General features: G+C 43.8%; 2 protein-coding genes across 3 annotated transcripts in view; both read left to right on the top strand.

Moving 5' to 3' along the window:
* Positions 1-1104: 1104 nt before the first annotated feature.
* Positions 1105-8164, top strand: slc20a1a (solute carrier family 20 member 1a). The gene is made up of 11 exons (XM_080467103.1): positions 1105-1344; positions 2088-2736; positions 2817-2957; positions 3055-3140; positions 4260-4356; positions 5514-5633; positions 6043-6252; positions 6354-6828; positions 6916-7101; positions 7182-7266; positions 7350-8164. Exons 2-11 carry the CDS (start codon positions 2388-2390, stop codon positions 7503-7505), a joined length of 1905 nt encoding a protein of 634 aa, XP_080323229.1. The 5' UTR covers positions 1105-1344; positions 2088-2387; the 3' UTR covers positions 7506-8164.
* Positions 8165-10192: 2028 nt separating this feature from the next.
* The window catches only part of dtx1 (deltex 1, E3 ubiquitin ligase), a gene marked incomplete at its 5' end in the record, with an annotated part of 52958 nt that continues 40850 nt past the window's right edge, over positions 10193-22300 (top strand). The window contains 2 exons of one of the 2 annotated variants that reach the window (XM_080466680.1): positions 10193-10546; positions 10948-11613. In XM_080466680.1, the coding sequence (XP_080322806.1) occupies positions 11355-11613 (259 nt within the window). Of the gene's footprint in view, positions 10547-10947; positions 11614-22300 lie in introns of those variants that run through there. The other variant, XM_080466679.1, reaches the window with a different exon arrangement.

Genomic DNA, 22300 nt, shown 5'->3' with positions numbered 1-22300 from the left:
AAGCAATTAAAAACTGTGCATACTCAATCAATTGTAATATGAATACTAAACACATTAGTCTGTATTCAAGGCTAATTGAGAAGAAATGTGAGCAGATACATAGAGAGTCCTTCCATCTAGTTCCTAAGGTCACGAGAGTGCTGATCCCAGCAGAAATGGTAGAAGGGTGACCTTAATGGCAGTAATTTTTTTCCTCAATGCTTATGAATCACTGTTATTGGATTTACTGAATGTGATGCAAGTGGGAAATAGTTTCTTCCACACATTCTGATAAGGTTTTCCATGCAGTCCCCCTGTTGTAGACTGGAAATAATGACCATGCCATGCCATGTTGCAGTATTAAGTGGATATTCAGAATCCAGTTCAAAGCCCATGCACACATTTGATGTGAGAATGGATTATGAGATGGAATATCATACAATGAAGCACAACAGTGTAGTGTTGAGGCTCTGCACACAGTAAGATTTAGAAAAAAAGAAATGATGGATGAATGAAAACTGACTTTATGGGTAATAACTGCATCTTGCCTAGAAGTTAAGATATCTCCAGTTTGATATCAGGGTTTTTCTATTTGGATGCATGTGGATGTGGGAGTATTCAGTCCAAATAAACACGTATTTCAGATTATCTTTGTGTGAATGTGAGTATGTGTATAACATGCCTTTGGTGTACGTTCACTGCTTTGGCCCAAAGTGAATATTTGGCCTGGGACACAAATGGGTGGGTGGATCCTTCAGATGTCCAGCAGGTGGCAGCAGAGTGAAGGTAATGTGAATTTAGTTTCTATAATAAACAGGCCGATCAGTCATTTTGACACTGTTCGACTGTTTCCAGGAATATTTAGGTGCGTTTGATCGATTATATACCCGTGTCAAAGTCGTGATTACTTCAAAACACACCGTCTCCTGAAATATGTTTGCCAATTATCTCCAGGAACTGGTGGAAGGATATATTTAGTCAAAACATGGGACATTTCTGTCTCTTCACGCTTGTTGGGAAAACACAATTTGGGGATAAGACGAGGGGGGCGACATAATCGACAGAAACTATAATTGTTTTGTTTTTTTCTCTTTTTTTCTTTCTTCCCCGACAACAACAAACAAGATAAACATTAGCTTTGCTGTGTGTGCAGCCTGTGTCTCATGACTGCGAAGGCGTGTTCTCGCGCAGCTGCTTGTATAAAAAAAGCGTCGTGGAGCGCGAGCGTCTGAACGCAGCAGGCCGCCGCCGCCGCTCCTCGTCATCCACCGGCCAGAGAACCTCCAGCTCCTCACCTGCAGGACGCCCCCCCCCCCCCCCCCCCCCAACACCTTCCACACACCGAGGAAAACTGTGGCCCCGCATGTAAGTCACACTTTTATTTTATTCCTCTGCTCCTGGATTCCTCCACCTCCCGCCGCTACTTTTCACTGAAGCGTCGTTGAATTATGCAACAGTAACTAAGGGGATTAACATACCACTGTTTTCCATACTGATGGCGGGTTTGCTGAATATTGAACAAGTCACTTATTATTAACAGTGTTTTTGTCATCCCTCCCCCAAGTTTAACTGCATTGGTTTGCTTTGGCTTTTCACTTGGTAAGACAGTCATTTAACATTTAACATTTAGCATTACTCCCGCACCTGTTGGATGCTGGACGTTTACTGTGGATGAATGGGTTTTTATTTCAGATCACAAATCCGATTAAAACACTTCCAGTGTTTTAAAACCCTTTAAAAAGTTAAATCATTTCAAGCAAAGCTCCCGCTCGGGTTTCCGGTGGAAGTTTTTAACGTCATCATTAAACTGAAAAGAGACAACATAAACCCCTTAAATGTTGGTTTGTCTTGTTCGACATATTAAAAGTTCACTTACAGCTTCTTTTGCTCTAGTGATCTTTAACTCATTTCACGTGTTAAACCTGAGTTTGTCTCACAGGTTGAACTTAGTGATATTACCACTTCCCTCTGCTGGAGCTCAGTAAATCATCCAGTCTGATGCCGCCTGGTCATGTCAGGCCTGTTAAAATGTAACCCTAAGCCTTTATTTATGATCCAGTAAATGAGGAGTATTAATCACTAACCTGTGTACTGGTGTGTTTCCACAGTGTGTACCGTCCGAGGCTCGCAGTCACAATGGATGTCTCTCCCTTCTCTATATCCTGTCTTTTTACAATGAAGCCCACGCACAAACTCTACATATATAGCTAGCAATAAATCAATAATCCTAATAAAATATCAATACATTTATTTTATTTCCCCATTTGCCACTTTAGATAAAGTTAAAGTTTTCAAAAGATATATATTTGGTGTTTTTATTTGGAATAAACACAAATTACCTCAGGGCGTCAGTGATAAAAATCACATTGGCTTGGTTTCACTGACTCTTTCTGAACAAACCAGTAGTAATGGATACAACCACGCTGGCGTCGCTGGCGGCTGCCACCACCATGGCGGTGGCCTACCAGGCCGACATGTCCGGCTACATGTGGCTCCTGGTGCTCGGCTTCGTCATCGCTTTCATCCTGGCTTTCTCTGTGGGCGCCAACGATGTGGCAAACTCTTTCGGCACGGCGGTGGGCTCCGGGGTGGTCACCCTCCGGCAGGCCTGCATCCTGGCCACCATCTTCGAGACGGTGGGCTCGGTGCTGCTGGGGGCCAAAGTCAGCGAGACCATCCGAAAGGGCATCATCGACGTGCGCATGTACAACGGCTCGGAGCACGTCCTGATGGCGGGATCCATAAGCGCCATGTTTGGTGGGTGTTCCCCCAGGAATGCGCTCGTTAAAAGTCTGACTGCTGCAGTGAAAACAGCTTTTTTTTTTTTTAACTCACAGGCTCTGCTGTGTGGCAGCTGGCTGCGTCATTCCTGAAGCTCCCCATTTCTGGAACCCACTGCATTGTCGGAGCCACAATTGGCTACTCCATGGTAGCCAGAGGTCACCAAGGGGTCAAATGGATGGAACTGCTACGCATTGGTGAGTCCATGTTGTTTTTGTTTACCGCCTACAGCAAGGATATGTTATTTTACCTAAGATTAATGTTCCCTTTTTACGTGGCCCCTTCTTCTCCAAGTGTCATCCTGGTTCCTGTCACCGATGCTGTCGGGAATCATGTCAGCAGTCCTCTTCTATTTCGTCCGCCGATACATTCTGAACAAGGTGAGGCTTATCGTTTCAGCATGCAGCATCGAGTCACCTGCGAGTGGAAGAAGGTTTTCGCTCTCCTGTCACAGTATAAAACATCTGAAACGTCTTTTTATAACTAATAATCCTACTTTGGAAATGAAAGTAAACAAACCATCTTAAACGAAAAGTCACTTTTTTTTCCAAGTTTAAAGAAAAAAACCTGAATCAAGTTTATATTATTTAGTATTTCAAACTAACATGGTCTTGTGACTGTTCAAATAAGAGTTTCTGCTATGTTACAGTGGAGAGCTGCTTCAGATTAACCCGAAAGGTCAAATAATGGTTTAGACCGTTTTAAAGTGATCATAATTATTACTTGAACTGTTGTTCTAAAGCAGAAGTTGTCCAGGAGCTCCCGGCTGGAGGGCCTGCTCTCTCTCACAACGTCACATGATAAATCTGAAAGCTTGTAAGATGATTAATGAAACATTTCAGCTGCTCATTCATTTTAGAACTAAATCGAATCTTGACATTTTTGTGAAATGCTTCATATTTGCAGCTCTCGGGTTTGTAGGATTACTCAGATAAAACAAGGAATTACTAACCAGACATAGGCAGCTGCAGGGGTGGAGGGAATTCATGTTTATTCTTCAATAATTTGTGATTTAACTGCAGCCTATAAAATATTAGAGTTTTCCTGTTTAACCAACCTCAAACGAAACAATCGGATTTCTTGCTTTATGTCCTATTTAATAGATCAGAAAATCATGAAGAGGCTGCTCTGTGGCTCCAGGCTGTCATTGATGGCGATTTTCATTCAGAAGACCACATTAAAAACAATTGAAGTCTTCATAACGACCAGAAACGAGCGTGTTAAGACAGAAAAACTCTTCTGCTTTGGCTGAACTGTGTTTCCGTTAGTACAGAGAGCAGCCAATAAACATCACCGATATGAAGGAGCAGTTTGAAAAGAAAATTGTCAACGTTTTAAAATTAAGAAAGCAATTCTTTCCTTTCTTCATTTTAAGTTCGTGATCATGACCTCTCTACATCGCTACCCGTATTGCCTTCTGAGCTTTACTATCTAAGAACTGAAAGGTTTTTCTTCTAAAGAAACGTCCAGGTGACCCAGACACGTCTGTTTTTCGACAGGCCAACCCGGTGCCCAACGGCCTGAGAGCCCTCCCTATCTTCTACGCCATCACGATGGGCATCAACCTCTTCTCCATCATGTTTACCGGAGCGCCTTGTGAGTGTCACGTCCACGCAACACACCCGCCTCTCACTCTTGACTGTTGCTACCCTGAACTGTACGATGGCAGCAGCTGTTGAAAGCCAAGATGAGAGGGGAGGGTTGACAGTCTGCCTTAGGGCAAAAGTAGGTGTCAAGTGAGGGGACGGATTGATGAAGGTGTTGAGGCCGATTCTCGGCACGTCAATATGAGGATGAAAACTAGTGTAAATCGAGCCGAAAGGAGCAAACATGAGTGAGAAGTAGATGGTAGGAATCCCAAGCAAGTACGGCTATTAAATGGAACACTTCCATTCCTTTTTGTTTTGTTTACAGGATTGAACTTATCAAGAAGTCAACTGGCCTGGGCCCTTCACTGAAGGCTGCAGGCCGGTCATGGAATTTTACACACCATAACTCCAGCTTTGTAAAAAAAAAAAAAAAAAAAAAAAAGAAATACGGCATAGTAGAGTCGAGTGCACTTTTCACACTGGTACTGCAAAGTTGCATAAAAACAGTTTTGTGGCTTCACATGCATGTGTAAGCTGGAGTACACCCACACAGCAGCAGCTTTTACAATGGAGCCTTTTATTTATTGTTAAGCTGTTCCTGTCATCAAGTAAAACAGGTAAGTTGTCCTATTTAGAGGTTTATTTTTTTTAATGATCGCCTTGTGAACCGACATGAAACGTAACCAAAACAGCTATCGAAGGAAGCACTGAAGATAAAAGAGAAATGAAGTGCGACAGAGCGTTGTGTTTTATCGCGGCGGTGCAAGGCTGCTCTCGCTCGCTATCTGATTGGGGAAATGTGTACGCTCACTGATACTCTTGTCTCTGAGGACATACTGAATAGTTAGAACAGCCCGTTGAGACTTTGGGAGTAAATTCTCAAAAAGATCGCCTGACCGCAGCTTACAAAACAAGACAAGAGCGCTTCCTTCCACCCGCTAAGAAATAATCATGACTTTTCCTTCTTGAATTGCACGTGCTCTGAATATTTGACCTTGTTTTAAATAAACTAAGCACAGGATTGTTTTATATCTATACTAACTGTTATACTTCACTGGTTTAAAGGAGCAGCGAAGTTGTGTATTAATAAAATCACACACAGTTTGCTTCCCCTTTTCCTCTGAAGCGGACGTTTCCTCTTGTGTCTTCGATTTGTGTGCACAGTGCTGGGTTTCGACAGAGTGCCATGGTGGGGAACCGTATGCATTTCTCTGGGCTTCGCCGTCGTCACGGCTTTGGTCGTCTGGTTCGTCGTCTGTCCGCGTCTCAAGAAGAAAATCGAGAGTGAGTAGATCGAAGATGGAGGGATTGGAAGAGCTAATAGTTGCACAATTTGACATTAAATAATTTTTTTAAAAGCATCTTAACCCCTTTTATTCATATAAATATCACTTAAATACAGTTTTGTATTTTATACATAGTAGAAAAAAGTTTTATTTATATTTGTAATGTGTTTAGTAGTATTGTGTTCCTGCTCGTTGCGTTGTTTCTATAATGTATTGCACAATTTGTTTTTGTATTCTCTATGAATTTTAGGAAAGCAGGTGATGAATTTTAATGGTTGTTGTTAATGTTACTAATACTACTGTAGGCTATATTTGTAATTGTAAGTGTCTTTTCTTTTAGAATAAGGCTTTTTTGTACTTGGTCCCTGGAAGGTAAACAAATAAACTAAACTAACTAATCATTTCAGAGGAAATAGCTGCTGCCCCGTGTGAAACTCCGCTAATGGAGAAGAGCTCCAACAAAAGTGTGCAAGCGGAGCCGGCCTCCGTGCCACATGACCTTCAAGAGCAGAGCCGTCCGGCAGATAATCAGAAGGTGGCGTTCAAACTCGGAGGCTCAGAGGAGGCTGATTTAGACAACAATGACATGGACACCAAAGATCTGGACATCGTTAATGGTGAGACATTTCTGACTCAGTCAGTGGTAAAATATTTAACTTCCGTGATTACATTTTTGAAGTCGTATCATTAGCAAGGGAAACACAATGTGTTCCAACAGGTCTGAATGGCACAGTTGGCCCGATGATGATCACCGACCCTCACAGTGGACGCTCCCACACGATCCACAAGGATTCTGGTCTTTACAAAGACCTGCTGCACAAACTCCACAAGGCCAAGGTTGGCGACTGCATCGGCGACAGTGACACGGAGGAGCGGCCCATCCGGAGAAACAACAGCTACACCTCCTACACCATGGCCATTTATGGAATTCAAGGAGATCCGAAATACAAAGATGCCGTGGACGGTGGGCAGCAGAGGAGATCGAGAGTGGACAGCTGCAGCAGCTACAACTCAACGGTGACAAATGAAAGTTCCATCCCAGACGGGAATGTGAATCCAGAGGCGTCAGGGGACCTCGGCCCGGAGGAGGATGAGCTGGAGGTCGATCAACCGGCCGTTTCCCTGCTTTTCCAGTTCCTGCAGATTCTGACGGCTTGCTTCGGCTCCTTTGCTCACGGGGGCAACGATGTCAGGTATGCAAAGGTTGTACTGAAGAAATTCATTGGCACTTACTTCGGTCTTTACCCAGTTTGTTTAAGTGTGCTTTTTGTTATTACCAGCAATGCTATTGGCCCACTGGTGGCCCTTTGGCTTCTGTATGAGAGTGGCTCCGTGGTGTCCAATGCACCAACGCCCATGTGGTTGCTCCTGTACGGTGGAGCCGGCATCTGCGCCGGGCTGTGGGTGTGGGGCCGGAGGGTCATCCAGACTATGGGCAAAGATCTGACTCCCATCACACCTTCCAGGTATGCTGCACTTTTTAATGGAGCAAAATCAATAATCTACTTCATTGTGAAGAAGTACCAACATCTTTCTCCCACTTTAGTGGATTCAGCATCGAGCTCTCTTCCGCCATCACTGTTGTCGTGGCGTCTAATATTGGTTTACCCGTCAGCACAACCCACTGCAAGGTAACGGAGAGCTCTCAGTCAGAAGTGTGTGGTCTCTTTGAGCCATATTTTGTTTGTTTGACTCTCATGCTGTTTGAACCCAGGTGGGATCTGTGGTGGCGGTGGGATGGCTGCGCTCCAGGAAATCAGTCGACTGGCGTTTATTCAGGAACATCTTCATCGCGTGGTTCGTGACAGTTCCTATCTCTGGGCTGATCAGCGCTGCCATCATGGCCCTCTTCATATATGTCATTCTTTGAGGTTCCCATTGTACTCCTACATTGCCTCTTGAGCTGATGGATTGCTTCCAACCGCTGTTGTTTGACTCCGATGGACCTGTACCAATAAACGTGTCCCATTGGTTCCCTTTTTTTTTTTTTATGATTTATATTGTCGTGTTCCGTATCAGACGAGACGGCTGTTTTATCTCTCGTGGATGAGTTAATGACATATGCAACATCTAAAGCCACTGTTTAAATATCAAAGACTGTGATTGTGTATATCTTTTTGTATATTTGTAAAATAAAATTGTTCATAAAATCGTTCAGTTTCAACAGGATAAAAGAAGCGGCACTCAGAATCTGTTTGCATATTTTAATATAGTAAAGTATAAATTTGCTTGATTTGTATAATGTATTTTACTCACTATTAAACTTTTTTTTTTGACACACATTGATACTCTGTGTGTGACTTGTGTAAGTGATGTCCATGGAGGAAGCAACAAATATTAACAAACAAAGCACTATTCTGACAAAACATAATCAATGTTGTATAAATAAATACATATTGTTGTGCATATCCCACAATCCAATGTTATAGAAAGATAGATCGATGGAATATCAGTTTTAAGCTTCAATGACACAGAAATATGATTGCCATGCCCCAACAAGTAAAAGATAAATAAATACATTTCTACATTTAAGACATAACTGCAGAGACTCCACTTTCTGTTGGTGCTGAGAAAGAGCCACCTGAAGGACAAACTGCTGGTGTCCTTCAATCACGCCACCTTTGAAAGTGTGCTGACTGACTGCCTCATCGTGTGTTGAGCTGCAGACAGGGCGGCTCTGCAGAAAGTCACTAGAACTACTGGAAATATCATCGGTTGGCCTCTGCATCATTTGGAGGTCACTGCCAGCTCCCGCTGGTTGAGCAGGGAGGCACAAATCTTCAAGGATCCCTCACATTCTAGACAGCAGCTGTTCACCTTGCTGCCTTTGGGCAGGTTCAGGTCCTGGAGGTATAGGAGTAATATACTAAGGAACAGTTTTTGGTTTGTCCTGTAAACTGGATTTCATTTGGACCTGTGAGCATGTTTTATCATTTATTTTATTTTATCATATAATCCTATAGTATAGGTTTACTGATCATGCAGTGACATTGTTTAGACAGCAGAGGACACTGTTGTTCCATGCTGCTTGTTCAGACGTTCAAGGTTTATAATGAAGACCACACAGGTCTCCACGATTAACCTTGAACAGTAGAATATGTAACACTTCCTCTAGTCCTGGACAACAACACATTTAGAAATCTTAATTTAAACCATTTCAAACTTGGATATAAAATGTTTTATCTTTTTTCTTACTTTAAAAGAATAATATGAATACAAAGGGCAACTTTACACCAAATTATGTTTTTTTCTCCTTTTGTTGTGAATTCATCTTGTATAAAAGTAAACAACTGTTTAAAGCTAACATGTATCTTTAAACCTAATATAATAACAATGTCCTCACCTGTCGGATTAAGTTTGTAAGCATGAATATATATACAACACTATCCTTTGGTATCTTTAGATACTAATATCAATAAGCATTTGGAACAGTGGTTAGTGCTCTTGCCTCACAGCAAGAAGGTCATGGGTTCATATAGGGACTATGTCTTTCTGTGTGTAGTTTGCATGTTTTCCCTGTGAGTATGGGTTTCCTCCCACAGTCCAAAAACATGCTCGTGAGGTCAAATGGTGACCCTAGACTGCCCCTTGGTGTGAATGTGTGTGTGGTTGTCTGTCTCTATGTTTTTCCTGTGGTAGACTGGTGACCTGTCCATGGTGTATCCTGCCCTTGCCCGTGTATAACATGTTTATACACATTATACATGTTATATATAAGGCCTGTCGGCCAAAACTGGCCTGCAAGAGGCTCTAATCTGACCCAGTAAATGACAACTTTCTGTGCACCATTTGTGGTAACAATTGCGAAACATTTTGCAAAAGCTCACGATCAAAACAGCATCAAAATGTCGACCTGTCGCCACTACAAAGTGAAACGTTTTACCGGTCTGACCCACTTTAGATTATATTGGTCTGTATGGGCCTGAACCAAAATTAGTTGATGCCACTGCTCTATAGTATTCCAGTCTGAAGTGTTCATGTTTAAGCTGTTCTTTCATGATAAGTCACTAATAAGTCAGTGCTGACGGATCTCAGGAGTCTAGTAATCCTGCAAGATATTTGGAAATTGTTTTTGTTTTCAATTCAATTTACTCATGCTTCCATACATTTCTAGGATTAGTTGTGTGGTCTGACACTGTTTTTACAGTTTTTAGATCAGGACAGTGTTGAAAATACATTGAAAACATTTCAATAATATTTTAATGTGAGAATATACAGTAATCTGCAGATTACTGTAATCTAATAATCCAACCATCTAAATGTTTTAGATTATTTGTTTCCTGTGTAAATACTCTCTCTATTGCTTGAGCCATCCTGGAGTTTTATTCTGAAAGCGGACACCGGATGTTGTATTATTTTTTATTTTTTTGTTATTAATATATTTCGTGAACTGACACTTTTTCTGGTTTGATCGCTCATACATACAGGTGTCCCTGGACGTCTGTTTGCGGGCTGCGGGGATTGCGTGTTTACCGTGGGAGTGCGTGACAGGGGGAGATGCGCGTGCACAGCGCAGCGTCTCACGCGCTGAAAACCGCACAACTGGGGCATGCGTTTACTTAACACAGCGCACCAACAAGCTGCTGTAGTCTGTGGCAGATCCACGGGAAGAAAACGACGTCTGAGGTCGGCTTTTTTTTCTCCCTCTATTCTTTATTTTATTTCTTTTTTTTAGTATTTCATCCCTTCTGTGCTGGATTATTTAGGCTTTTGGGGAAAGCTTGCAGTTTTTTCTTTTTTCTTTTTGTAGTGAGGATACCGCAAATACACAGATGTGAAACGGCAGGTGCGTTTGGAGATTTGCCCCTCTCTATTTCCCTTCTCTCTCTCTCTCTCTCCTGCGATCAGATCTTCTTGTGATCATGCAGCCCACACCTGATAAACGTGTGGCACCTCGGCAGCAGCCTACAGGTTTGTACAATCGATTCAAGCATGTTGTGCATGAAAAAGCAATCCAGTATGAGCTTTTAGCACTGAATACTGTGGAGGGTATACAGAAGCAACAGAGACAGTGTGGCTTGTGTGTTGTTTGCTCCAAATATCTGAGTGGTCCCTCTCTCAACACATCTAATGACAAAAGGTTTTTGCTGCTTTAATGGCACACGGACTCGCAGGCAGTTTGTCCTCACTACAATCTGAGTGAACAGTATTGCCAAGAGATACAGGCCATTAATGGTGCTTGTAGCACGGAGCACATTAGGTTTGTGTCATCTTCTCTAAAACAGTGGCTGACTGTTGAGGAATAACTCCAGGGATAAATCACAGCATTTGTTTACCGGTGTTGTCTTTTCTCCTCCTCCTCTTTTGTTTAGAGAAGAGAGTCTCCTGTCGACCTGCTGCAGATCTGCTGTGGGTAGCTGTGGAGGACTGAGTCTCTGCAACGCTGCAAATCTCACATCACCATCAACATCTGCCACTTCAAACAGGACAAGACACCAGAGGACCGAAGCTGCTCTTCAGCTGATCAAAGCGTCCAGCCGTCAGAAAGTACCTGTAGACGATGACTCCGGCGGAGCTGATTGCTTGAGAGCAGCATGAGATAACTGAGGAGTACTGTCCTAATCGCTGATCTGAGCATTTTATTTTCCTCTCTCTCTCTGTTCGGAGCTGCTGAAAATGTTCCGGTGTGTCAGTTGACTGACAGGGTTGCAGTGGTGTTCTAGCAACGGGACACAGCCAGCAGGGGAAGCGCAGACACCACAGCGAGGGGGGGGGGGGGATGGCTCGTCCGGGATCAGGGTTGCTGGTGCCCATGAACGGTTTGGGGTACCCGCCTCAGAACCTGGCCAGGGTGGTGGTCTGGGAGTGGCTAAACGAACACGGGCGCTGGCGGCCCTACAGTGCGGCGGTTTGCCACCACATCGAGAACGTCCTGAAGGGGGACGCCCGGGGGAGTGTCGTACTCGGGCAGGTGGATGCCCAGCTCGCTCCTTACATCATTGACCTGCAGTCCATGCACCAGTTCCGACAAGACACAGGTAAGGAGAAGGGGAAGAGTGTTGTCTGTCTACGCAAATGTCACAGATATCAAGTACACGTAAACACAACAGAGCACCCTGTGGATCTCTTGTCTGAAATACATTAATAAATAATTTATGCTCGGCTGCCCGCTCTACAGATGATGGTATCTGTTTGGGACGACGGAGCCAGCCACACTGTGGTTGCTGCACAAACCCTGTGTCACTTTCAAGGAATGAATGAGTCCTGAATGCCCCCCCCCCGCCTGCTGTGGGACTAATGCAAATGAGCTACAGGTATTGCTGAAAGGCGCCGCAACAAACCTGAAAAAGAAGCATCCACGGGACAAAATGCCATCAATTATTAATTCATTCAGGGGCATCCTTCTGCAGCTGCTGGGATGCCATGACCTTGCCAAAGGTCACCACGTCTGAGGGGCTTTGCATCCATCAGGCAAAGAGCTGTATTTCAGTGCGGCGCTCCGCATTCCTCTCACCTCACTGTGTTCATCCAGTGCGGAAGAAGGATATCACACGTGCGGATTGTGATTTAGTGACTGCTGTGTGAGGGGTACATTTCTCAACTTTCTCACACATTAGAGAGTGTGCAGTATAGTCCGATCTGTAAAACAGAACTCGATGCAGAGTCCCACTCTGCGTGTGTGAGGCCAATCAAAAAAGTTTGCAGTGTGGATCGTGTGAGACGGCTTGGAACCAGCATTATTGTGATTGAGGGATCGGTTGCCTCTGGCCATAACACGTTGACAGTGAACGCTCGTGAACACCCCCGCTCCTGGTACAACACGTCGCTTCAGAGTAAAATCCACCCAGCGCTGCCTTTGTTTGGCTCATTGTAATCCTCTGTGATGACTGCTACCTTTTTAAATACGACCAGATGTTTTTGTCATGCTCCACCAAGGCTCAGCACACACTCCTCGTGCTTGTCTCTGTGTGTGAATTCACCTTCCTGCTGTCTCAGTGTTTGAAGCAGAAATATGTAGGAGGTTGTAGTAGACATCTGTTAGAATCAGCCTTGGATGAATCTCGGCTCTGCGACTTCGCTCCTCGTCACTGTGCCGGAATCAATTATAAATCTATTAGCTATTTATTGCAACTCCTTGCTTAGATGCAGTGGGCAGTGGACGGGTCATGCCGTCAATAAAGCAAGGCTTTATCGTTTCATTGATCGGGTGAAGCACGGGGAGTAAAACTCTTCATACTTTTAAGTCACAGGCGGGTTTCTTACTGTATCTGAAGGCGTTATGTAACATCTGAGCATCATGGGGGAGAGAGAGGGGGAGAGAGAGAGAGAGAGAGAGAGAGAGAGAGAGAGAGAGAGAGAGAGAGAGAGAGAGAGAGGGGAGAGAGCGAGAGAGAGAGAGAGAGAGAGGGGGAGAGAGCGAGAGAGAGGGGGAGAGAGAGAGAGAGGGGGAGAGAGCGAGAGAGAGGGGGAGAGAGCGAGAGAGCGAGAGAGCGAGAGAGTGAGAGATGCACATGGGATAAACAGAAGGTGACCTCACTCTGCATGCATCTGCATCATGTCACCTCTTGTGAATCTGAAAATGTTTGCTTGCATTTGCATGAATACATATTTGTGCAGTTGGCTGACATTAGTACTCAGGATACAGAAGAAGCAGAAGAAACTTGAATTTTTGTCTGTACAGTTTAAATCACCTCCACTTTTGTTCCTCTGATTAGTTGAAATAGAAACCGAGGTATTACGTAGCTGCTGTGTGTGTGTGAAGTTGAAGTGGGTGTGTTTTCTTTTTTTAACAGATGGGTGTTTTCAAACTGGTTCAGTCTATAAACTCTGTGGGATATGAAAGTGGTCAAATGGGAAACATAATAGAAATATATATAAAAAAAAAATAAAAAATGGATGGACTGCCAAAGGAACATGTCATCATCCTCCACAAGCAGATGTGACCACATTTTAGAGTTTTTATAGATGCTCTTTAGTAATGAAGGCTTCCTGTATCCGTGGTCTTGTAGCTTGTACGAAGGCAGTGTTCCTCTCAGATGTTTCAGTCTGGAGTTGTGTTTCTGTGGATGGGAGCGTTTGCAGCAGCCTGGCTCCGCTTCAGCTGTTAGTGTTTTCCCCTCTGATTGAACGTAACGCAGAGCAACACATGTGTCTGGGCTTGGCTGGCTGTGAGATGAGCCACTGAGCCGTTTGTCAGCCATTACCACGGCGCAGCGGCTCGGCCTGACGTTTATCGCTCCGCGTTGTGCCGTTCGGTGTGTTGCCTTCCCCCTTGGCAGGGATAAACCTGTCACGGCGGGGCCGTGACGGACAGCAGCCCGGACGGCCGTCGTCCCCTCTCCCTCCTCTCCGCACTTTCTTGTCCCTGTCCCTTAAACGCAGGCAGAGCGCCGCCCGGCCCTCGCCGTCGATCGAAGCTCCCGTGAGGCCCCCAGCTCCAAGGCTGTTGTGATGTTGTCGTGCGAGTGTTTGCACAAAGGGCCTCGATAAGCTGGTTCCAGAGCGGATTGTGATGCATCTGTTTCTCATCGGGTGTTTGCTATATTTGTAGCTCAGCAGGTCACCCGCAGCCTCTGCTCTGTTGCAGGCTTATGGAGTGTCCCTGTGGGGAAACCCCATTTTGTCGCAGAGCCAATGATCTCGCCCTCTTGAGGCTGTTTCTTGGCAAGAGCTGCGTAGAGGGCTGAGTGTGCGTGATGGTCGCAGTATACATTAAAGTGTGAGTGAGTTTTGAGTTTGCTGACGTTTGTTGCGTGACTCTGGCCTCTCTCTCCCTGGAGGCTGTGTCGGGGTGCCCCGCTCTCCGGTGGGTTTGGGAGGATCTCCTGTGGCTGGTAACTGGGCACAGTCACTCCGACTAATGAGACAGCAGCTGTAGTTTATCTCCATGGCTCCCTGTAATCAGAGCATCATGACGAAAGCACACACACAGACGCTGCTGCAGGGCCCCTCTTTGGAAGGACAGACCTAAACACATCTGTATTTCATACAAAGCACAGGGTATGGATGGATTTCATATCACTACGTTTCAGCATTCTGTGGTAAAATCCTGGACCCCAGTGCTTGGAGTATAGCATTTGAGAGAAGGCTCAGAGGCTTATATAGGTATAGTGTGGATGGATATCTGGCTGGAGGCGGGGAGAGGATTGACTCCCAGCCAAGAGGGATCGATTCATTCTCTTCCCCAGAGGGGCATTTGAACCTCTAAACACTGCTGTGGACTGATCCCCTTTCACTACACCCACTCTCATAGCAAAACACAAAGGCTTATCTGCCATTTCCATCATACACACCAACACTTGTGGCCTGTCTCACGGATTTCATACAGCAGGTACCGCTGCTGCCTGGCTTTAAAGCACTTAAATCACTCGCGTTTTCCCTTTTGATGGCGCGGTCGCATGAAATGGTAACCACATCATCTGCATTCTTCGGCATTGATGGGCCGTCGTTTCATAATAGAGGAGAAGATGTTTGCTTCAGAGGGAGCTGTCGTGGAAGCAGAGCTAAAGGTTTTAAATGCACAACACAATTCTTACAAAGCATAGAAAATGTGTCTCATGACTGTTACAGCCAAACAAGCTCAAAAAGCTTCTAAATGATGTTAGAACACTGTTAGTATGGTGATTTTCTTTTTTTCTCTAACGGTGTGAGTAGATGTTCATGAGCTGAAACTGAAATGTATCCCTCATCTCGTACGTATCTCAGTTGTTACATGTTCTGTATCCAAATGCATGATGGGATCTACACAATGTCGTTACCGTTTCCCTGAAAACACATGCAGGGAATAGATGGAGCAGTTAGATGGCATTAGAAAGGCTCCTGTGCTCATTGTTGTGCGATGGCCCATGTGTGACTGCAGAGATAACTCCCTATCAACAGCTGCTTGCTGCTGTTTTGCCGGCGCAAAGCTTTTATTTGTTTTGGTTGCGGAGCCGTGAGAACCTCCTTCTCTCTGCTCTTGTTTCCCCTCCGCTAAAAGCCCTGGCTGACTAATTACAGTGAAACACCCCAGAAGACAAAAGATCTCGTCTCGAGTTTTGTGCTGAGCTGACAAACAACACTGGCCGCTGTAGTGGTTTTTATACTACCTGTAAGCTTGCAGAGAATACGTGATGCTGCAGCTCGTCGGAGAGGGCGGGGCATTTGGTTCTTTTCTTCTTTTGTTTTTTTATGTAGTTTAGTATGTAGTATGCGCGCGTGGTAGCTGTTTTGGTGGTCTGTGGGAGGAAGCTTTAAAAAAGATCCCTGCTATGTACTAAAGGTCAGGTGCAGTATGCATCAGCTCTGACTGTGAAATCCTACTTGCGTCAGAAGAAAGCAAAATGAGCAAAGCGTGTAAGAGAGAAGGCTTTAGACTCTAAAGTTAGTATAGAAAGGTGAAGGAACAAGTCGAAATAAAGACGCAACTGAGTCAGGAGGAATCACACGTGACAGTACAACTGCATGTCTGCACTAGACATAGTCTACAACTGAGTATATGAATTTCTGTTTACAACCTGCAGAGCAGAGACGTTTCGGAAAGGAAAAACTGTGTCTAAAACTGATATTTTGCTATATTTTATAACTGAATGTGATGTAATGAAGATAATGAAGGCAAATCACAATCATAAATGAATTACTAGTACAACACCGTGACTGTAACAGATCCAACAGCACACTTTATGAACCCCTTGGGGAAATTACTTACTTACTTGCTTTTAACACATGCTATTCATAGTTATCTTAACTACACATACTGGGAGCGGTGGGGAGCTGATGTGGTAACCTGCCAAGAATGGGATTCAAACCTGTGAACGTCCGATCGCAAACCCACTTCTCTAATCTCTAGGCCACCACTGCCAGTTGAAGGGCTTTACATCAAGATGTATTTGACCTTTCACAGTAAAAACTTTCAGCAGGCTTCGGATAGTAAAAATATTCTACTATGACAATTTGACAAATTTTAATCATCTTAAAATTAACTTGGAATCTGGAGTCTGTGATAATGCTGCTCACTTCAGTTGTTGCTTGGACACGGTAATCACACACCACTTCCAGCGATCATTATAAATCTGCCACCTTTCAACATAAAACCAGCGGCGGTTTCATCCCTAAATGGGAGTGTTTGGTCAGAGAGGGTCTTTAGCAGAGAACAAAATGGTGCATGTCCATTAGGTTAAGCTGCCAAGGGGCTCAGGGGTCCATTACAGCGGCGACCAGCTGGCTGAATTCCACTTGCATGTCGGGAGGAAGGAGATTGGAGAAGGAGGGGTGGGAGCCCACGGAGGTGAGGAGAGAAGAGGAACAGAGGGAGAGGTGGAACGTTTTCCTGATGGAAAGTGACAGTCACAGTGGAGGGAGGGATAATAACAGTGGAAAGACCCTCAGCTGCGAGAGAGACACACACACACAGTTTCAGCTTTGGGCACTTAAGGTGCGCTTATTCCAATGACTCGACGTTCTGCCTTTATCTTCCATTGATGATCCGACTCCAACTTTAATGAACAGACACAGACGTTTGCCAGTCAAAAGTCATTTACTGTAAAATTTCTGTAATTTTCTTTTACATGCGTGAATGACCGAATTAAACATGTCGGCATGTGTGAGAAGGTTTTAATTCTTTGAACATCGAAACAGTTGCTCGGCGAAAAGAGGATTTAATGCAGTCTGAATATTACTGCTACAAACATTAACCGACTATCAAATAGATCGTAAACTACAAATGGTTAATTTCAGTGGTTTCCAAAGTGCGGGACGAGCCTCCGTGCACTGGGGGCGCCGGAGAGCTTCACAGGGGGCAAAGCAGCAAAAAGTAAATCTGAGGTTCAGGTTTTGGTTTTTTTATAAGAAATCATGATGAAAAGAAGTAAATGAAGGTGATAACAATGAACTCTTTTAATAAAACACATATTTTCTAACTGACTTTTAATCTTATCGAGCTTCTGAAACCAGTTCTGTCCTGTGTTTGGTACGTTTACACCTCCCTGGTCCTTGTTGCTTTCAGATTTAAAATAAACTCCAACGTGCGCCTGAGGGCGAGAGGAATCCCGGTTCATCTCCCAGATGAGGCCCCAAATTCTGTCGCAACCTTTGGTCTGTCTAGCAAAACAGGATGTGACATAATGAGCAGATGCTCTTGGTTGGGTTTATGGTACAAATGTAGTTTGTTGTCTGATAAAAATTAAAAATATGATGCTAAACAAAACCCAACCCCACAGTCAAACTTACTTACATGTTTTGAAGCACACTGTAGCAGGGTTTAAACAAAAAGAAAACAATAGACCATGATAGAATAGAACAAAAATACTTTAATATTCTATTATAATTCCACTAGGAAAAAGTGAAATGTATAAAATATCAAACAAGTAAATACAATAGAATCAGTAAACATCAGTATATACATATTATATACATAGGAACAAGCTTCACATGAAACTAAATGAAGCAATAAAACAAGTATAATAAAAAACATCTGATCCAGCCGGAGTGTATTACCACACTGAGCTGACATCTTTACTGGCTGCAATCAGCCAACTGTTCCAAACGCAGTTATTTATGATTAAAACGCCCTAAATAAGACAAGAGTAATAGATATAAGGTATAACAAAGTCCAAATCAACAATTGATTGAGAAATATTGAGAAACGCACTTCCCTTGATGGTGTTTTAGTGGGACTGTTCTCTGAAGGAGTGACCTTGTTTCCAGGGTTGCAGCGCTTGGCTCTGCACATCCTTATTGCATTAGAGTGACGAGCAGGCTGCGCGGCCTCCGCCAGCCTCTGGCGTTTGTAGCTGAAGCGTCTCTCCGCATCTCCTTTTAACTTCTAATCCGGCAAGTCACCACTTTTAACTTCTGAAGTGGATATCTCCCTTTCTGATCGAGGAAGCCGCTTTAAAGCTGCTCCCCGTGCCGGGTGCTTATCGGTGCCGGTGCGGGAGGTCACTCTGATCGGAGGCTGGCGTCCGCCTCGGCCCCGTCAGCCGCCTGCTGCTGGAATAGAAATGAGGCGGCACCCCGGCCATTGTTTGAATAAACTATCCTCCGTGTATTGGATACAGTCATTGACTCACCACAGCTTGTTGAACCAAGCGCCGTCGCTCGTATCTCAGTTGCTTTTGTTCGCGAAAAGTCATTCTCCGAGTCACTCCCAAATCTGTTCATTCATTAAAAAAATTTAAATAAAAAAAAACACGCTCAAGTCAACAGAGCTGTGACAAAATATGATGAAGTGAATGTTGATCCATCTGTTGTAATGATGAAACTATTTTCTGGAGCTTTGGAGCACACACACTTTTCAGTCCATTGTTTGCTGTCATGTGTAGAAGGGACACAGTGTTCCTGCGGTAACCGTCGGAGGGTCTTTGATCTACGTGGTCGAACTTTTACTCAAAACATCTTTAGACTGAGAGCAGAGCGGCCATGACGCAACCCGGGCTGCCAGCGGTTGAAGCGAGCCAAACTCCGACTCCCTTGATCAGCCTCGGTGAATTGCAGAAAACACAACGCGGGACTTTTTGTTTTGGTCTCAGCATTTTCACTCCTTTTTTTTTTTTTTTTAACAAAATAAGTAAACACTCTTACCGAAGGCGCCGCGGAGGCGTGACAAATCACTAAAAGCCAAACTGAGAAAGGGGTTGTTTTTTTTTCAAAAGCTTGTTAGTGGTGAGACAGTCGTCTTTGTCCCAGCGTTAGGACTACTGTACTGGAGAGAAAAGTCTGAACACACAGGCAGAACTTCGCCCTGACGCAGCCACGTTCAGCCGCACGCTGCGATTCTGTGAAATGTCCTCATTTCGCTTTTGGGTTTTTTGTTTCTTTACAAGCTACTTTTAGAATAGTCTCCCCGGGGGTTTGAAAAAAAAACAAACAAAAAAAAAAAAACTACTTTATTTATTCCACATGAGGACATTTCAAATGAACATGAGCACATAATAAATGAGACTGGAAAGGTCAATGTGGAGGACTGCAGGAGCATGCTAATGACTCCCCCGTCTGATTTAATTGTACTCTCTGTTTTGTGGCTGTGGCGCAGTGAACGGGTGAAAATGCAGGTTAAACATGGCAGCCATCAGCACGATACATGTGTAATGGAGAGTGGTTCTCCTCTTCTGTTGTTACACTTTGTGTCAAGTTAAATCGCCAATTTGAATTTTTCTGCATTTCGGCACTGCACAGTCGCATGACACACATTTTAGAGTGTTTGCGTCATATCTGGAATGGTTTTCTTCACTTGTCATCATTGTCGGTGGTTGTGTTTGTCACAATCATTTCTGAGAGTAGGTGCAGGAACCCAGAGCCGCCTGTATGGCTGTGAACTGTTAAATGAGAAAATTGAGTCTTGTATTGATTTATATCGGATAACTTTCAGGTTTTTTGAAGTTTGTGTTCTGACATTTCAAAGATTTCAAAAATCACACCAGTAATTGAAAAAAAAAATAAAAAATGCTGCTTCTAATGTAACTGTGCTTTAATATCCTGAGACATGAGTTGAAATATTGTTTTAGTTTCTGTTTTTCTTGGGTTTCTTTTTATTTATTGTGCCTTATTTCAGTAAAACACAATCTATCACTGGGAAACGGAAGTTCCACATCAGAAAAAGACACCCTTTAAGACTCTCCAGAAATCAGATTTGATTTTAAATGTTCCCGCTTTAGTTTATCCTTGGTAGAAATCTGGCTTCACTGTAATCACAGACCACAGGGGGTCTCAGCAGCTCTTCCTTCAGGGCAAACTGAAAGGCAAATGTAGGAAACTACTTCTCTTTTTACTGATTAAAATGAGTGAAGTAGCTGACACGAATAAAGCGAGATGGCTCTGGGCAACATGTCCACCACAGGACGCAAGCCAATAACAATAATACACTTAAAACTGGCTTTCACGACGTTGCTCGTTTTGCACAACATGTTCTGATCCTCATGGAAGCTGTTTTTGGTGCAAACTTATCGCAGCGAATTCGCAGGCTGATGATAAACGACAGGATGAATTATTATGGCAGAACACAGGAAGGTTCCATGTGTCTTTTGAGTGTTTGATATTCTGCAGAGCAGTCTCTGCAGCAACGTCCACTCCCCCCTCTGGCCTCGCGTCACCTGTAAAGCGTCTCTAAATCGGGGGAAGAACCCGAGTCCAACCTCCACTTCAGCTACGCAGAGGCACTGCTCACACACAGCCACTTCAAAAAAATAAAAAAAGATATTTCACTTTGAATGAGAACTCACAAACTCCCCAAGGTTTTATTCCTTTAGTCGGTGGATACATTTTTGCACTGGACTTTTAAACACACATTAACAGTTTTGAACCAGATTTATTGGTACTTTTAAGGATTTTTAAGGACTTTAAGTTGAAGTGTTCTCTTGTTTTCTGAGACTTGTGATTTCGGACCTCAGCTCTCTTCGTCCAGGCTTAAAGTGAAATATGTATACTATCTCACTGTAAAACACTCCCTGCGATCCAGGTCTTTGGTGTGGAGTTGTGTGGTTAATATCCAAACATCTACAGCTGCAGGCGGTGCCTGCGGCTGAGCTGTGGATCCTGGGAGCTTTGAGGTAGGTAACATCGCAACAGGGTAGCATGCATCGCTTTTAAGCCCACTAATCCTACCCCAGCAATTGCCCTGTGAGTGCAGCGCAAATTGAATTTCAAAGTTGACCCTCATGTGTTCTGGAGTAATTACGCCTTCTCAGAAAATCCTCAATGATTTATTCATCACACCACCATATAAATTATGTAGGTTTCCTACAGCTGTTAGAGCCTGGAGTCATCCTCTTGAACTGATATCACACTGAAAACAACCTTTCATTATGATAATAGCGCGCTAAAACGCGGTCTTCCTTTAAAGCACAGTTTCACATAACAACATCATTCATATTTTAGCAGCTTCCCTTTCCTTCTTCGGCAGCAGAATCAAGGACCTCTAAGAAGAGGGTTTATGAAGCGGCTGGTTTCTCCATGCTTTGAACCCTCCACGGGGGGCGACACCTCTGTGGGCTTTGAAGAGGTCCACTGGACTCGGGGTTCTCCCTTTAAGCTGGATGAAAAGCTTTTAGCAATCCAGCAGTAACTTTGCAACGAGGACATGACCCTGATTTTATTCAGCCGTGACATTTAGCCCCGACAAGCATGAGCTGGCTCCCTGAATATCCTCTTCACCCCCCCTGAATGACTTGATATTCACGTTTAGAAAAAAGTTGACATCATTCAAACATCGCTCTAAAAATAACTGAGCTCTGAAATTGAGCAATTAATATTGAAAAGAAAAATGGATCTCTTGATTAATTTGAAGGATTGAACATGACGGGAATGTGATTAACTTTGTAATTCAGCAGGGAAATTCAAAGAGGAAGAACAACATACCGAAGGAGAGGCTAGTTTCGTACACTGTAAATACTATTTCTTGGACACTTTAGTTCTTGAATTCACTTATATATTTTTTTCTCTTGCTACCTTCCTTTCTTTGCACTAATTGACTGTTTCACTGTTTTGCACCAGAAAAAACTAGACCAAGCAATAAATCTGTATCTGAGTCTGATCCTATACATTTATATATATTTTATATAATCTGAAAGTGGGAGTAGATTCTATCTTACTATGGGTGATTTTATTGAATTTTTTATTATGGGACTGTGGAAAGCATAGCGAGAACATGCAAGCTGCTCCTTGAAAGCTGCCCAAGCCGAACCCGGACTCACACAAGGGATAATATCCACGATGCAGCGCTTCAGGTGAAGTTGCATTTGGTCAATTTGT

Source organism: Lipophrys pholis (assembly GCF_963383615.2).
Source record: "Lipophrys pholis genome assembly, chromosome: 7".
NCBI classification, from domain to species: Eukaryota; Metazoa; Chordata; class Actinopteri; order Blenniiformes; family Blenniidae; genus Lipophrys; species Lipophrys pholis.
This window is presented reverse-complemented; position numbering and strand designations above follow the sequence as displayed.